The sequence below is a fragment of the Phascolarctos cinereus genome, unplaced genomic scaffold (genome assembly GCF_003287225.1).
Source record: "Phascolarctos cinereus isolate Bilbo 61053 unplaced genomic scaffold, phaCin_HiC Scaffold_5;HRSCAF=322, whole genome shotgun sequence".
Lineage (NCBI taxonomy): Eukaryota > Metazoa > Chordata > Mammalia > Diprotodontia > Phascolarctidae > Phascolarctos > Phascolarctos cinereus.
In genome coordinates, this window is record NW_027555958.1 from 296,426,408 (window position 1) to 296,443,985 (window position 17,578).

At 43.9% G+C, this 17,578-nt stretch overlaps 1 protein-coding gene across 2 annotated transcripts; it reads left to right on the forward strand.

Annotated features, from left to right (window-relative positions):
• Positions 1–614: 614 nt before the first annotated feature.
• On the forward strand, positions 615–11,970 carry TAC4 (tachykinin precursor 4). 2 transcript variants are annotated; one of them, XM_020997776.2, is made up of 5 exons: positions 615–760; positions 6,432–6,531; positions 8,685–8,717; positions 9,467–9,517; positions 11,796–11,970. In XM_020997776.2, exons 1-5 carry the CDS (start codon positions 647–649, stop codon positions 11,846–11,848), a joined length of 351 nt encoding a protein of 116 aa, XP_020853435.1. In that variant the 5' UTR covers positions 615–646; the 3' UTR covers positions 11,849–11,970. The 2 variants fall into 2 exon arrangements, with proteins under 2 accessions (XP_020853435.1, XP_020853436.1); XM_020997777.2 differs by lacking the exon at positions 9,467–9,517.
• Positions 11,971–17,578: the final 5,608 nt, after the last annotated feature.

Sequence of the window (17,578 nt, forward strand, 5' to 3'; positions counted from 1 at the left end):
TTATGTTGGGACTTCATCCTGTTCCCCCCTTCTACTACTTAGTTACCCCTCTGAGGCAGCAGGATGAAGTCCCAGAACATACCTGACAACCTCAACAATCTCCCTACTTTATAGGTGAGAAAACAGAAGCCCAGGGAGGCTGGCCTGCTATTCCAGGCTCTCAGTAAGGTTCTTTTTCAAACCCAAGCAACAGACAGTACTTCATTGTGAGCCTAAAGGGGAACCTAGCCAAAGGGTAGAAGGAGTGCCATTCTGGGAATTTACATTAGCCAGCTAAGCTGATATCAATACCCTAGGTGATCTAATTATGTTGGTAGAATAGGAAGGAGACCCTCCCCCTCTATTACAAAACCAAATCCCTCCTTCTTAGGGATCTTTCCTTGAAAGCATTGGCCTCACTTCACTTTGGGAGGGGAGCTGCTAAGAGATTGGTCTCCAGCCTGTCAGATAAATAGAGCAAAGGAAGAGCAGGAGACAGAGAACCCCAGAGTTGAGTGAACCAGGCAACCCACTGAGAGGCTCAGGGCAGAACTTTCCCCCTTGTGCCCTTCCTTGGACATTCAGCCAAAGAGCCCAGAGTCTAGAGGAAGAAAGGACACATCCCTAGGGTGAAATCAAGGTCCCAGGTTGAGTAAAAGAACGGAATATGCCCTCCTGCCTTGCCTTGCTTCTCCTAATGTGTCTGTCCCTGAAGATGGTTGGTTCTCAGACAGAGGAGCCTCGCTCTGAAGATGAGCCTTGGTTGATCCTGAGCCTGAAGGTACTCTCAGGACAGAGGGTTGGGTTTGGGTATTAGGGCCAGGTAATGGGGACCTTGTGCTAGGGAGCCCTGAAGTGAGAAGTAGACAAGAAGTGACAATGGATACCATGGAGTGAGGAGGAGCAATGGAGAGTCCTGCCCTGGTGTTGCCCATTATCCCATTTCCTACATTCCCCAAACCAGGAGGGCCATCTGTGAAAATAGTCTGGTGACCCACAGGGGTGGGGTTTCCCCTGACCTAGGAACTTTTACTCTTTAGTCAATATTTTGTTTTTAGTTTTATGCCTTGGAGGATCAAGGATTCTGAACCTTTTCTTTGTCATGGACCCCTTTGGCAGTCTGGTGAGGCCTATAAACACGTTTGGAAATGCAGAAAATAAAACACCTAGGATTACAAAAGAAAACAATTAAATAGTTCTCAATTTTTTAAAAAAGAAAACACGTTCACAAAAACCACACTAAGAATAACTGAATGGGAGTCTTGCCTGTCTGGAGATCTAGGAACTGTGTATATTTTTTCAATGGTTTCAGGAGACAGTTTCTTTACTCCAGAGCAGGGGTTCTTAAGTCCTGATTCAGGGACCCTCAAGGGATTCCATGGATAGATTTCAGGGGGCCTGTGAACTTAGATGGGAAAAAAATTTTTGCATCTTTAGTCTCATTAGCCTGAAATTTAGCTATTTCCTTCTCTAAAAACATGATTCTGAGGCATCCACAGGCTTCACCAGACTGTCAAGGGTGTCCATGACACACAGAAAAGATTCAGAACCTCTGGGCTAGAGGAACTCAGCCCTCATCTCCAGAACTTTTTATAGGGGGATGGAGAACAAATCCTTTATATTTCAATGATGCTTCAAGGAGACTTATATGTGTGTATGCTTGAATGTATATGCTGTATCCGGATGCTGGTGTTGTGTTGCTGCTACATGTATGGACATGTATGTGTGTGTGTGTGTGTGTGTGTGTGTGTGTGCTGAGAGATCATAGGATCATTTAGGGACCTTCAAGATCATCAAATACAACTTCCTTATTTTATGGATGAGGAAATTGAAGCCTAGATTGATAAAGTGATTTGCCCAAAATCACACTGGTACTAAGTGATGGGCTTGGGATTCAGATGTAAGCCCCCTGACCAAATAAATGCATTGCCCTTTATTCCCAGTTATACTGATTCTGTGCATATGTATGTGGATGAGGTTAAATTTATGATGGAAGTATGGTATCTACCTTAAAGAGGAAGGCTTTCGACAGAGGAACAACTTTCATTACCTGAAGTAAAAACCTCAGTGTTTTATTTCCTGAACTGACTGAGTGCCCATTATCTTCCCCCGACCTTGAGATTAAACACCCTGCACTGGTCACTTTGGGTAGAATCACAAAAAAGAAGACGAGGGTTCCCCTTGTTCGCCTGGGCCGGGCAAAGGCAAATGCAGATAAATAATAGAGTTCAGACTCTGGGCTTGTTTGGGGAGGGCATATGCTAGGGAATGTGAGTCAGGAAGAGTTTCCTAGAAGTCAGGAGAAGTGGGGAAAAGCAGGAAAGTCTAGAAGAACCACTCTGGAAGATCTGTATCTTGGAATATTTGCTCCCAGGGCAGTAAAACTAAGGACAGGGCAAGCAGCAAGCAACTGCCCTCAACCTAACTTTTTTTTTTCAACCTAACTTTTTAAGCCCGAATACTTTGGGGGAGGCCATTTACAAGGCAGGATGGGGTCAAGCTGGAGAAAAACTTACCTTCCACTATGTATAGGAAGTGGGCTGTTTGGCAGCTTCTCATTTCAGCTAATTCTTCTTGCTGCCCCGAAAATGAAGGATAAACAATAACAACAAAAACCTCTTCTTGCTAACTAGCTGCTAAATTCAATTGTTTGTTTCTACCCCCAATGTGACTGCAGGTTGCTTTTAGCACCCACTAAACCTGGCACCTGCCACCAATACTCTGATGGTCCCATCCTAGTTAGAGCTCTAGCTAAACCCGGCTCCTCTGCATTCTAATTGAAGGGAGAGTGTTAGAGCTGCTAAAAGCAAACTAAATTGAATTTGGGGGACAGTTCTACTGGGGCCTGGGAACATTCTAACCCTTAGAAATGAGCCTACAAATGCAGTAAATTTCTAACGTTCCATACTAATGTAAAACTGCCAGGCTATAGATCGGTAAAAGAAATACTTCAAAAAAGGTTCAGCCACATTTTATATGATTTCCTTATTTATCCAGTTACTTATCCCTGGTTTCCTTTAAGTTCCAATCAAAATCTCATCTTTTACCAGAAGCCTTCCCCAACCCCTCTTAATTCCAATACCTTCCCTCTTTTAATTATTTCCTATTTATCCTGTATGTAGCTTAGTATTTGTTTGCATGTTGTTTCCCTACCAAACTGCAAGCTTCTTGAAGGAAGGGGCTGTCTGGTCTCTTTTTGTATCTCTAGTGTGTTTATGGTACACTGTAGGTGCTTAATAAATGGCTTTTTAAAATTATTTTATGTTTTATGTAACTTAGTTACATTGAGTATAGCAGGAGGCAGTGTGGAAGAGCATTAGACCGAGTGTTAAGGGTTATTGAGTTGTTTTCAATCGTGTCTGACTCTTCCTGATTCTATTTGTGGTTTTTTGGCAAAGATACTGGAGTGATTTGCCATTTCCTTCTCCAGCTCATCTGACAGATGAGGAAACTAAGGCAAACAGAGTTAAGTGACTTGTCCAGAGTCACACAGCTAGTAAATGTCCAAGGCCAGGGATTTAAGAGACCTGGACTCAAGTCCCAGTCTTGCTACTTAGCTGTGTGATTAGAGGGCAAGTCACTTTCCCTTCCGGGTCTCGGTTTCTTCATCTATAAAATGAGGCTCTTGGACTCCGTGATCCCTATGGGCCCTTCCAGCCCAGATGTTCTGTGGCTCGGTGATTCTCTCAGATACAACACACTGACAGCCCTGACGATACCCAGCAACCTGCTTCGGAGCAGGGAGGAGGCTGGCTGGGGATGGATATGGTTCTCCCTTTGCTGTGGTGAGCCCTCAAAGTCCAGATACAGAGTTGCCAGTGGCTTAAATAAATTAATAAACAAACGGTGAAGGCCATAGACAAGGAAGAGATTCCCCAGGGTCAGCATCTTGTGCTACAGCTTGGTCCAGTCCCATTTCTTTTTCTCTGTCTTGGTTTTGGGAGCTGGACCACAGTGGGAGGGACAGAGGACTTACACTGTAGGTAAGAGGCAACCCGGGGCTCCTGCCCTGGAAGGAGGAGCTCCCTGCTGGGCCTGGATGGCTTCTCTGCAGTCCTACAGGCAAACAGGCAGGATGAAAAGTCAGCAAGTGTAACAAGGTAAACAAAAAAGGACAGTAAAACAAAGGGGAATGCCAGGTAATTATACTGACCAATTTGGGCTCCGGAGAAGAGATACAGAAGCACCACCCCAATAGTAGTAAAGAGTGGGGTTACAGGTACATAACTGCATATATTGTCTGATGAGGTCACTGTATCAGTTGGATTTATCTGTTTTTCATTTTCGTAATGAAAAAAAATTTGTTGTTGTTGTTATGCAGGGGCCAGTATATACAGGAATGTGGGGTGTAAAAACAAAAGGCAACAATAAAATTTATTTTAAAAAAATTTTAAGGGGCATTGTAGTTTTGGAGTCAGAAGACCTGGGTTCAAATCCTGAGCTCTGATATTCATTAGCAAGTCAATTTCTCTTGACTTTAGTTTCTGCCTCTGGAAAGTGGATGGAGTAGATTAGATGGTCTCTAAGGTTTCTTCCAGCTCTAAAATTCCATTATTTCACCAGTTAGGTGGTTTCTTCTGAGACACAGAACAGAAGACTCACGGAACTACCCAGTATTCACACTGGAACAAACAACTCCTTTTCTAAACTTGTCTTCCAAGAGTTAGCCTTTTCCCCAGGTTAAGTGGTTTTCAAAGAGCTTTTCACAAGTGGGTCCAAATCTCCAAAGTGACTTTTCAGGTTCCCTGTCTGGCTGAGAAACTGCAGCCCTGGAGACAGATGGATTGGGACTGATGTTCTTTGGGAGGAGACTGATTGGAAGTGACTGAATCAGCCCAGGGCTTAGAAAACATCCCACTTCCTCATCCCAGAGACTGCTCAGAAGAAGACAGGCTGTGAAAATCAAAGGTGGTTTATATAACCTACCTCCTCCCCCCATCCTGATGTGATCCCCACTGGTCAGTGGCATCTCTCTCTGTGTTTCCCTGACATCCTTCTGGCACAGGCTTTCCCAGAGGACATCATATCCATCTCCCTCCCCTAAACTCACTCCTAGGGGCTGTCAACCCTTGTCTTACACATAATCAGAGGAGGCCCCCACCTCATTGGGTAAGGCAAGTCATAAGGAATTTCATGGCTTTTAGAGCTGGAATTTGGGAGGCTGTCAAACCAACTCTCATTTTACAGATGAGGAAAACGAAGCCCAATGGTTTGCTCCCTCTCCACTGCAGAATCCCTGGACTTCTTTCTCCATCATGCCCTAGGCCATCTCCGTAGGCCCTTTCAGCTTCCATTCATGTGCTATCTTCCCCCATTAGACTGTAAGCTCCTTGAGGACAGGGACCATCTTTCTTCTGACACTTAGCACAGTACCTGGCACATAGCAAGCATTTAATAAATGCTTGTTGACTTGACTCACAAAAGCTAAGCAATTTCTCTAGGACACACAAGTAGTAAGAACATCTGTGATTTAAGTCCCGATTCCAAATTGTGTTCTTTCCATGACCTATTAGCCTAAGGCTGATAAATGGCTTGAACCGACCTCACTCAGATTCTCTCTCCCCAAAGGCAGGTGATCAGTCACCTCTTGGTAAGTGGGAAGTTGGAGAAATCTCAGAGATGATGAAGAACTTGGGCCCTGTCACGGAAGAGAAACTAGGATTTGAACTAAGGCTTTGAGATCCATCAAATATCAGAGCAGCTGTTTCTATGTCCCTGGCAATATCCCAGACCCCTCTCACGCTGTATCCTTACTGGGGTTCCCTTTAGGGAGGGGGTAAGCCCAGTCTGGGTCACCTAACAATATCAAAACAGCAACAAGAACATGGAAGTAGGAGGGATGATCATGCTGGGGAAAATCGGCGGGAGAAGCAGAGGGAGGGGAACGTCATGCTGAACTAAGCTCCTTAGCTTCTTCTTCCTTGTCAAGGTTGGAGACATTCTTCCAACTGGCTGGTTTTAGATCCCTGATGCCATAGGGAAATCCTATGGCATCCAGGGGTCCAGGCTTCACTACTGAGGCCTCTTAACTAGTGGTTAAAATACTGGATTTGACCATCAAGAAGACCTGGGTTCAAATGCCAGAAACATCACGGAGTAGCCCTTGCAACATAATGGCTGTGTGATCCTGGGGCAAGTCACTGAATCTCTGTGCTTTAGGCAATTCTCTAAGACTATAAAAGAGAAAAAAGGTTCCAACCTGCCTTGGTAGAAGCAATTTCCTCACTAGGAAATCCCTATATCAGTGAAATCACAGGTTTAAAAAAACAAACAGCAACTACACAGTAGCTGTAAAATGGGGATAATAATGCTACCCAGGGTTCCTGGCTCGCAGGGTATGTGAGGCTGAAATAAGACAATGCACATAAAGCAGGTTTGCACATCTGAAAGTGCCTATGGGAGCTCCAGTTATTATTATTGCTTCACCCTCAATTCACTTCGGGCTTTTCTAGGAAGGAGAGTTGCCAAGGATTTCACTGCAGCCGTTGGTACAGGAGGTAAAAAGAAGAAAGACAGGCCAATTCTACCCACTGATGGGGAAACGGGCAAGAGGTGAGTGGGCCAGGGATTGGAGCGCGGAGAGGGAGGTGAGAAAGGGACCATCCTCAGTCTGTGGAGAGTGGATCCTGCTTGAGTTAAGGGATTCTGGGACAAGAAAAGAGGGTACATAAAAGGCACTAGGGCCCTCAGGGCCACCTCCAGTCTTGCTCCAGGCTTCTCATCTTTAACACTCAAAAACAACAGGCAACTGACCAAAGCTCTGGGGCTGAGACTCCACAAAGTGCAGTAGTTTCCCCAGACCAGTGCTGTCAAACTCCAATAGAAATGGAGGTCACTTAATAGTACACAAAGACTCCAATGGAACACATATTGACTTCGACAACCACATATTCACATTATCTATATCCTATTGTGTTTTTATTTATTTTGTTAAATATTTCCCAATGACATTTTAATCTGGTTCCAGGGCCTTGTCTGACATCCTCGGCCCAGACCACAATATCACTGATTTTGCACAATCCTGGCATATTTGTTGTTGTTGTTCAATCGTTTCAGTCACGTCTAACTCTTCATGACCCCATTTGAGGTTTTCTTGGCAGAGATACTGGAGTAGTTTGCCATTTCCTTCTCTGGTTCATTTTACAGATGAAGAAACTAAGGCAAACAGGGTTAAGTGACTGGCCCAGGGTCGCACAGCTAGTAACTAAGCGCTTAATAAATACCTGTTGACTGACTGACTGACTTGGATTATCTTGGGGAGTAATAACGCCAATAATCCAAAGTAGTGATTTAAAAAAATCAATGCTCTATATTGTCTTTGGGATTCAATCAAAGATCTCTTTGTATTCAACAGCAAATCTTCCTTCAATTCTATTAAATAAAAGAGACCTATTTAGCATGCACTCACTATGTATGGCAGGAGAGGGCCTTGTGTTAAAGTGTTGGCTCTACTGCTTACTTATGCTGCCTGCCTTTGTGACACCAGGCAGGTCACCTAATCTCTCTGGAGACCTCAATGTCATCATTTGTAATAAATAAATAAATAGATGGATGGATGGAAGGATGGATGAATGAATGGATAGACAGATAGACAAAGTGATGTTGTATCCTCATGACTTCTAAAGTCTTCTCCAGCTCGACTCTGTGATTCTCTGAGCCTGCAGGCACTAGGTCTGTTTCACTCAGACAGACCTTAAAATATGTCTGTTATTCCCTGAGGCTGTTCTCACCTGTCACTTCACATACTAAAGGAAAGTCAGCCTTGGGAAGCTAAACCCTCTCATGTCACAGATCTTGGAATTAGAAGAGCCTTCTACAGGCTAACTGGTCCAATCCCTTGCCTTTGGGCCATAAAGGCATTATTATCCCTATCTGACATATAAGATAACTGAGGTCCAGAGACATAGGATGACTTGCCTGCTCAAGGTTATACAGCTAGTTAATGACAGAACCAGAACTAGAACCCAGGTTTCTCATCTCTCTAGGAACCACCCTTTTTTCTACATTATTTCCTGCATCTAAAAAAGAGGCTTGGACTTCAGTTTCTAAATAAAAACCAACATTCTTATAACCCTCTTCAATTTGCAAAGGGCTTTTCAAACATCTCTTTTGAGCCATACAACAACCCTGTGGGGTAGGTACTATAGGTATTATCCCCATCCCCATTCTACAGATGAAGAAACTGAGGCTTAGAGAGATGTGTGTTGCCTATAGTCATACAACTTGTAAGCTTGTAAGTTTCTTTTTCTTTTCTTTTCTTTCCTTTTTTTTTTTGAGGCAATTAGGGTTAAGTGACTTGCCCAGGGTCACACAGCCAGTAAGGGTCAGAGGTCAAATTTGAACACAGGTCCTCCTGACTCCAGGGCCAGTGCTCTATCCACTATGCCACCTAGCCGCCCAGCTTTTAAGTTTCAGAGGCAAGAGTTGAACCCAGGTCTTTCTGACACCCTGTCCAGCATGCATTCCATTACACACTACAATAGTTCTCCAAGGTTCCTTCTAGTTTAAAATCAGATAATCCACATGCAAATAATTATTCACAATCAGAGTCCTTGCAATTGGGAGTCTGGGGAGGGAACTATAGGAGACACTGAGACCACCTTCCTCTCCTATTCAACCTCCCACCCCACATATAACCTTCTAAGGGGGACATGGGGGAGAGTGAAAGGTCTGAAGCTTGTCTCTCTCTCTCTCTTTACTCCCAGGGAAGTCACTGATCCAGTCAGTGGAGAACAAAGGTAAGTGATGCTTACACTATTCCCCTTGGTGGCCTCTTTCCAAAGGTCTCCCTCCCCAAAACATATAGGAAGAGAGGAGAGGCACGCTGCCAGAGTCCAGGGCAGTCAGCCAGGCAGGTCTGCTCTATAGTGGGTAGAGCAAGCACAGTCCTGATCACAAGCTACCTTCCCCTAGAGAGGGTGGGTTTAGTACATGGGGAATGATGGAGGGGTTAAGACGAGATCAATGTGGTGTAGTGAAAAGTGTGAAGTCAGGAAAGGGATGAGATTGAATGCTTATCTCAGACATCATCCGTATGATCTTTGGCAAGGTACCCAACCTCTTTAGCCACATTTTTCTCATCTCTAAAATGGGAATAACAATACCTATTTCACAGGGTCAAATGACATGAGAGAAAGGTGAGGAGAAGGGAAGGAAAGAGAAGAAAATTTAGCCCTGCCACAGGCTGGGGAATTGGGAGGGCTCATCATCTGGGCTTTGAAAAGTAAACACACAGGAAAAGAAAATAAATTTTTGTTTATTAAATATATCATATAATACATAATTTTTAAATAAAAAATTTTAAAAAGAATAGTAACCATGAATCATCCACAAAGTCATAATTCCCCTCCTCCAAAACCCTAGAAAACCAACAAGTATCTTTTTAGAAAACACAGGCCTCCAGCCCTGTCACAGCTCTTAAGACAAAAGCACTCTCTTTCTGTCTCTCCTTGTCTCTGTCTGTCTACTCCCCCTACCTTCACATTAGGGCACCAAGAAGACATGTTTATAGGCCTCATGGGGAGATCAACTAACCAAGGTGGGTGACATTCCCCAGGTGGTCGGTCCCCAGTGCAGCTCAATAAAAAAGCCCCAAAGTTGTCTCAGCCCAAGGAAATGGCACCCCTTGACAAGGTGGGTCACCTACCCCTCCAAGTCAGGTAAGTAAATCCCAACAAATCCAGGATGCTGAGCAACGTCCGATGGCTCAGAAACGTGCTACCTCCGTTTCTTTATCTGTAAAATAGGGATAATAGCTGCCTCCCAGGGTTGTTGTGAGGACCAAATAATATAATTGTAAAGTGCTTAGCACAGAGCCCAGCACATATAAAGCCTTATGTCAATGTTAGATTATTGTTATTATCATTATTATTCCTAGGACAAGGAGCTCCCACTCAAGCTCTGACCCTATTTCCCTCAGTAAGATTCCCCTTGGACCTTTTCTAATGGCAAATGAGGTATGGGAGTGAGTGGGTGAGAGGAAAGAATAAGTGGGCCTAGCAGTAGCACCTGGAATATGGCCTGCTATGAAACTGACTTCTTTGCCCTCCTAATCCCAATTCTAACATCAGCTCACCAGTCTCTTTTGAAGAGAATTTCATACCTATGGAGAGAGATAGTTGAGAGACAATTGGAAATGGGGGACTCATAATATCTGGTTTTGAATCCCAAATCTGTCACTCACTAGCTGTGTGAGAAAATCACTTCATTTCTTTGAGACTCAAGTTGAACTCATCTGTAACACAGGGGTAATACAATCTAACCTGAGAGGCATCATGCTGGAATGGAGAGAGAGCTAGCTTCTCCATCAGGAAGACCTAGTTCAAACCCTACTTATAACACGTAATAGCTGTGTAACCACAGACATGTTATTTAACCTCTTAGTTGCCATTGGCAATTAACTTAAAAGCGTAAGTTACAGCTAAGTCTCTGCAATTTAAAACTTGAATACCTATCCTGTCCACCTCACAGGGCTGTTTCAAAAACCAAATCATGTAAAAGTACATAAAGGGGCCTTGTAAATTCTAAAGCAACACCACATCAGGAGTTTTATTGATATTTGAAAAAAGAATCCTCAAGGTGTCCAAAAGAGTCTCTGCTGTTGCCTGCTTCAGGTCCTGAAATTTCACCATTAGAGATTCATTCTTTTGGCTCTAGGGTTTTCCATGCAGGTATTGCTGGCAGGGGGCATCACCTTCCAAGGATTTGGGTTAGCACCTAAGCAAACTGGGCTGACATATTGAACATAGAATTAGGAAGACTCTGGTTTGAATCCTGTTCTGGGAAATGTGTTAAATGTATGACCCTGGGCAAGTCCCTCAATATTTCTAAGCCTCAGTTTTCTCATCTATAAAATGGGAATAATCACATCTGCCCTTCAAGGGTTGTTGTGAAGCTCAAATGAGATAACGGATATACCAAGCTGTGTGAATTTTATAGTATAATATAAATGTGAGCTACGATAATTATTGTGATTGTGGTTAAAGTTAAGTGTCTGCTTAAGAACCATGAGATGCAAAGAGTAGGGAGGTGAAGAAGAGATGGAAGGGCTCTCAAAGACGAACTTCACTGACCTCACTAGTCTACCCGGAAGTGGACTTCACAGAGAAACTTAACTCCAAAGATATTAATTCAAATCGGGCTTCTCCCCACCACACTACACTCATCACGCTCCCAGAACGTCTTTCTCTAGCCTCTGTTCTGGGTGCTGAGGGTGATAAGTGCATTCCACTAACGACCTAAGGCAAACATCTTTAGGAAGGTAAATCTATTGGGAGAATGAAATACCCTAACACTTTGTACTTAGAGAGGAATCATCAAATGTTATAACTGGGATCATGTAGTCCAAGTCCCCTCTGTAAGTGCTCCAGGCCTTCCTTTCAAATGTCATAGAAGGCATCCCAAAACTAGAGGGAAGGGAATTGTGGGATTAACTAGTGTTTTGGTATCCTCTAGGGCCACTGTTTCCTTTCTATTCTATTCGTTCTTATAACTGAGTTGAGTACAGAGTTTTACCAGAGTCCTTGCCTGACAGAAGCTTGAAATTTCTCAGAAGATGTGGACAAATAAAAAACACCACATATGCCTACAGGTTCAATAACCAGGAGATGACAAGAGCCCTGGACTAAGGAGGGAGGAGACCTACTCTTGCCACTTTCTTCTTTGTGACCTTGGACAAGACACTCCACTTCCCTAACTCCCATATTCCTCATCTGTAAAATGGGGGAATGGATCAAGATCCTCTCAAGTCTTCTCTGCCTCTGAAATTCTGTCATTCCAGAATCTTAATCTTTTTCAATTTTTTTTTTCATTTTCAGCCCTCTATGTGGATTGGGAAGATAAGGGCCAAGGGTCAGAGTGGAAACCTTGACCCCAGGCTACCAAGAATGAAAGCTCCCCCTATCCCCAATCCCCCTATCACCCGGAGACCACATCTGAAGAGGCTAACCCTTTATCCATGTGTCTGCTAGCCTCCCAGAATCCCCAAATATAATCTCCCACTGGCATTTGACACCGGCCTTGCACTGATACCAAACTGACTGTGTCTTTTTTGAGTATAGAGTACTCTCCTGTAAAATTGCTGCTATGTTAAAATGTGCTGACATCTTGTTGGACAGCCTGCTTTTTTCTTCCAAAAACCCTTGGGGGCTTCTCTCTCAGGCACAAGATCTGGGGGGTCTGGTGTTTGTTTGCCTAGCATTCCCACCAAAACCTGACTCTCTTTGCCAACCAGCTCCATTGTTTCTGTTCTCACCTCCCACTCCTCACCTAAAGGCAACAGAGCCTCAATTCTGTTTCCAAGGAGAAAGGAAGAGAGGGAGCTTAAACAACCCAGACACCCTGGATACTACTCAGTGGCTTGGCAGAGTCATAAACAATCACAGACTTAAAGCTAAAAGGAACCCTAGAAGTCATCTAGCTGAACCCCCTCATTTTACAAATGAAGAATTGGAACCCAGAGAAGTTATGGCTAGCCCAGCTAGTAAAATGTCAGATATTCAGCTGTCTGCCTTACAAGTTTAGGTGAGCCTGGCTAGTTGTGAGATTGTGTTAAGCACTGTAAAAAGAGAATTATCGTATGATCATCATACTCAAAGCAGAGTTCCAAATGTGATCAGGGAGACCACCCCTCCCTCCTCCCATCTCCACCCTCATGGAGCTCCCAGTCTTGGTAATAAACAAGACTGTTCCCAATCCCGAGGGCCAATGTGAGGTGACAGTCCCTGCCCACAAGAGAACTGCCAATCTAACAGAGGAAACTACACACATGAAACAACTCAAAAACACGTTATAAAACAACATATATGTACCAGCAGGAGCAAAAGGGTAGGTCACAGGTGTTAAGGTCTCAAGTGTCAGGGGTGGGGTGAAACAGGGAAGATTTTCTGGGAAGAGGAGAGTCTTAAGTCAGCTTTGGAAGGAAGGGAAGGACATGGATCAGTGAGGATAAAAAGGCAGTTCATGTGCCAGGAACAGTGTAAACAACAGTACAGAGGCAAGAGGGAATAAAACATATGGGGGAGGACACAGAGGCCCTGCCCTCCCCACAGCTGGCAGGTCTCCTCATTGGCCTCATGAGAAAGCAACCCAAGTGCTCCACTGTTGCCTGCTCTGAGATGACCATGAACTGTGCCTGTGGACTGAAGACACCCAGACCCTTATTTTATTACCATGCACCCTGGGATGGAACATAACTGCATTCATAGCTCGGTGCTCCCTCTCCCCCAAAACTGATATGGTTACAAGAGGAATCCTGACCCACCTAGGCATTTGTCTGAGGGTAGGGTTTAACGCTGCCTCCCTCCAGCCTTAGCATTATTCCCTAGGGCCTCTAAATAGCCTCTCCTTCAAACCAAAACATTTTGGCTGAGTGGCACTCAGGGTCTGCAGAAAGGGCACTGGTTTACTTAGTGGCTCAGGCACCAGGGAGATCACGGGTATAACTCCTGACTGGGCCATCTAACTTTAGAGAAACCCCAACTTGGATCCCCAATCCTAGCTAGCTGTCTCAAATGTGCTGTAGATCTTGAGGGAGCCTGGGTCAAAATGGGATGGCACAGTATCATCCAAGCCTACTAGGTTCCTACTAGGAACACACTCAAAACATGACCTGCTGAAGAGGATCATGAGCGTTATTTTGCCATATGGAAGATCACAGTAAAACCAGTTCAATAAATCTTTATTACCAGCTTTTTTTGTGCCTAGTTATATGCTTAGTAGGCACTGGTGTGTGGAGAAGAGTGAATACAAAAGGTGACTCTGACTTTGAAGGACTTACAATCAAATTAGGGAGAAAAGGTTGAAGAAAATAGAGAACTAAATGTGGCAGAATAAAATAAAGTGCAAAATGGAATACAAGCAAAGAGCTTTATTCTTTCGGTTTATTGTGCTTCATGTATTAAACAGATAGTGCTGTGGGGAGGGAAGATGTATAGGAGAGGAGATTTGAACTGGGTCTTAAAGTGAGCAAACCTGCTTCATATTACAGAAGCACATTTTGTGGAATAACATGAAATAAGATGGGCAGCTAGGTGACAAAATGGATAAGAGTACCAGGCCAGGAGTCAAGAAGACTCATCTTTCCGAGTTCAAATCCAGATACTTTCTAGCTGTGTGACTTTGGGCAAGTCACTTAACCCTATTTGCCTCAGTTTCTTCATCTATAAAATGAGCTGGAGAAGGAAATGGTAAAACACTCCTCCAGTATTTTTGCCAAGAAAACCCCAACTGGGGTCACAAAAAGTCGGACACAACTGAACAATAGGAACATGAAGATTGGATAGAAGAAACTTTATATATAGATACAGATATATATCACATGGGATCAAATTACAGAGGGCTTTGTATTTGAACGTCAGAATGAGAATTTTGGACTTGAGCCAATGGGCAACAGGAAACCATCACTGGTCCTTGAGCAAAGAAATAGAATATGATCAAAGTGGAGTCTTTAGAGTGAATGGCTATTCTGCCATTTATCTTAATGACTTCCAGAACAAAGGGGGAAGGAGTAGATGGAAAAGTTCTAAACTAGAAAACAAAACAAACCAAAACAAAAACAAAAAAACAAAAAAACCCACGGGTCAGAAACTTGTCACCTCTCATCTGGAAGGTTCCCTACTTGAGGGATGGGAATTAGAAACAAGAATTGTTTCCTGGAGCAAGTTGGGAGGGGTGTTCCTGGGATGAGACACAGCTTAGTATAAGGTAAGAGACAGAAGTGGAACACCCAGACAAAGGAAGCTTTGAGCAGCTGTGTCTGGCAGGAGTGGAGGTGGTGGGGTGGTGGGGTGGTGGGCTGGGGTGCTCGTCTTCTTACTGGCAAAGTGCAAAGCCCTGAGCTGAGCTGATTGTGGACACACCTTGTCTCCCATCATAGGTAGCCAGCTAATGGAAGCCAGTCTTGACATCTCCACGTGCATTTCCATGAATTAAGGGTTGGAGATTTAGGAGAGCTTTGGTATACAAGGAAAGTGAAGCAAGATGCTTTCAGCCACAAACACAAAACTAAAAATGACCACATGCTTGGCAAGGCCCACTGCTGGTTGCCTGGGAGGCGAGTTGCTTGTCAAACTGAAGTCGTCTATATTTGATCTTAGAACATTTGGGAGAAGCAGTGGAGTTCAAGTTGTGCAAGAGCTTGGGCTATTTTCTCCATTCTTGGGCACAAATAAACAACCCCTGCCCCCAAACAAAGGGTGACACCACAGCGCTGAGCTTTGGCATATGGATTGCACAAGGTGGAAAGGGGCAGGGAGTCGGTACAAAGAACATTTTTGCCATGATGTACTCATTTCTTCCTTTTCTCAGGGCATCTGTGTACCTTCATTAGCACTTGGTAAAGGACAGCACAGAATGTGGACAGTCAGACTGCCCCCAGCAGCAAGGACCTGGAGAAAGTCATGGAAGTTCCCTCCTTTCAAGTCTGGCTTAGGCAACATGCTACATGGAGGGGAGAGGGGGGAGGAGATCTGAGAGCTCTGTTAGGGTTGTTTTTTTTTCAGTATTAAAACTTCATGGTTCCCAACTTGGAATTTCTAGGCTAACAAACTCTAGCACCTGTCAAGCGTCCATTACTTGGCAAAGGGTTTTCCAAATTTTATTTCCCCCATGTTACAGTTCCAATGACCAGCCCAAGGCCAAACAGTAGCAAAGCTAGGACTGAAATCCAGGTACTTCCTGCTCCTTGCTTAGCAGTCTTTTCAATGAGACAATTCTTCCTACAACTAGAGCCTCCTTGAAAAACTCAGTGCTGCTGCCAGTTTGACTTCCAACTTGATAATCTCTCTAGAAACAGTTATTGGAGGGTAGTAAAAACTAGTGGAACAAGCCCTAGATTTAGAACCAAAGGTCTAGATTTCAGTTCTGGCACTTACCTGTGTGACCTTGAACAAATCATTTAATCTCTTTTGGCTTCCTTGGCTATGAAATGAGGGGGTTGGGCTTGATACAGTCCTGTTTAACTCTGAATCTACAACCCTAACTATTCCCAGTAGTCACAGAACCAAAGAATCAAAGTCATTTTAAAATATGCACGCCATCATAAATAGTATTTAGAAATGGAGGGGACCTTTAGAAAGTCATCTTGCCCAAATTTTACAGAGGGAAAAACTGAGGCCCAATAGGTTGTCTATGGTAGAGCTGAGATTCGAACCCAGATCCTAACTCCAAAACCAGCATCTTCTCACTGCATCACACTTTGCCTCCCTCCTGAGACAGACAACCTGGAAGGTTTGCTCCTAAGTAAATTTTAAGGGATGGCTCATTTAGGAACGACATATAGCACTAAGACCAAGGATACAGGATGTATTGTGAAGTGGGCCATCTAAACCTGCATGACATGGTATAAACCAAAAAACCCAATGACTTAGTACTGTTTCCAGGCATCCCAGTGCACTGAAAAAAACACTGAGTTGGAGTTAAGTTGGAGTCTCCACACAAGAGTCCAAATTCTGGCTCTGTCACCTGCGTGACCCTGGGCAGGTCACTTCAGCTCTGGGCCTCTCAGGTTCTCCTCCTCCTTTTTTTTTTTTTAAATATAAATTTATTTTTAGTTTTCAATATTTACTTCCCCAAGATTTTGACTTCCTCCCCTCCTCTTGTAAAATGATTAGGCTGCATCAGATGACCCATAAGGTCTCTTCCAGTTTTAGGTCTATGCTCCTATGGCCACATACCTAAGCCCCCTTAAATGAGGAAGAAGAGATACATCAGAAAGAGCTCTTCTGGCTCTGGAGTCAGAGGCCATGGGTTCAAGTTCCATTTCTGACATTTACTGCCTGTGAGACTTTGGGAAAGTCCTTTGGCCCGTTTGTTTGCTCATTGGTAAAATGCAAGCAGTGCAGGGGCCCAGCACAGCCATCCCTCCCTTCCTTCACAATTACACTAAACCTATAGATGTTAGGTCAGAACAACCATTTAGCAAAGGGCAACTCATCTCATCCTCCTCCTTTAAGGCAGCTCACTCTTATTTTCCCCTGTATTAGCTCCAACGACCAAATCAAGGTCATGAAAGTTGGGAAAATTAAGGTCCATGGAAATGAAATGATTTACCCAGGATTACATAGTGATGGCAGAGGTGTCCTGCCTCCCAGTCTGGCAAGGTAGCTCTAGTCCAGGGTTTCTTTACCCTGGGGGTCCATGGATAGATTTCAAGGGCTTGGGGGTCCATGGACAGATTTCAAGGGGCCTATTAATTTGGGTGGGGAAAAAAAGTCACATCTTTAAGTTTCACCTCTGAAATTGACCATTTCCTTCAATTATAAATACAATGGCATTCTAATACAATGGGCTTCACCAGTCTGCCAAAGGGACTGATGACACAAAAAAGTTAAGACCTAAAAAAATGCTACTTAGCCCAGGGAAATAAAAAAAGAAATGAATGAATAGATGTAGAGATGAAAGGAAGGATGGGAGGAAAAGGAAGTGAGGAATGGAGGGAGGGAAACAAGGGGGGGAGGGGAGGGAAGGAATTGAAGGAATGAAGGAAAGGAGAGAGATAATCATCAGGGCTATATGTTCCTCTACTTGCTGAATATATATATCACTTTCTCTTCCTCCATTAAGTCTAAGCAATAAAAACCAGTGATCTATTTTAAAGAAC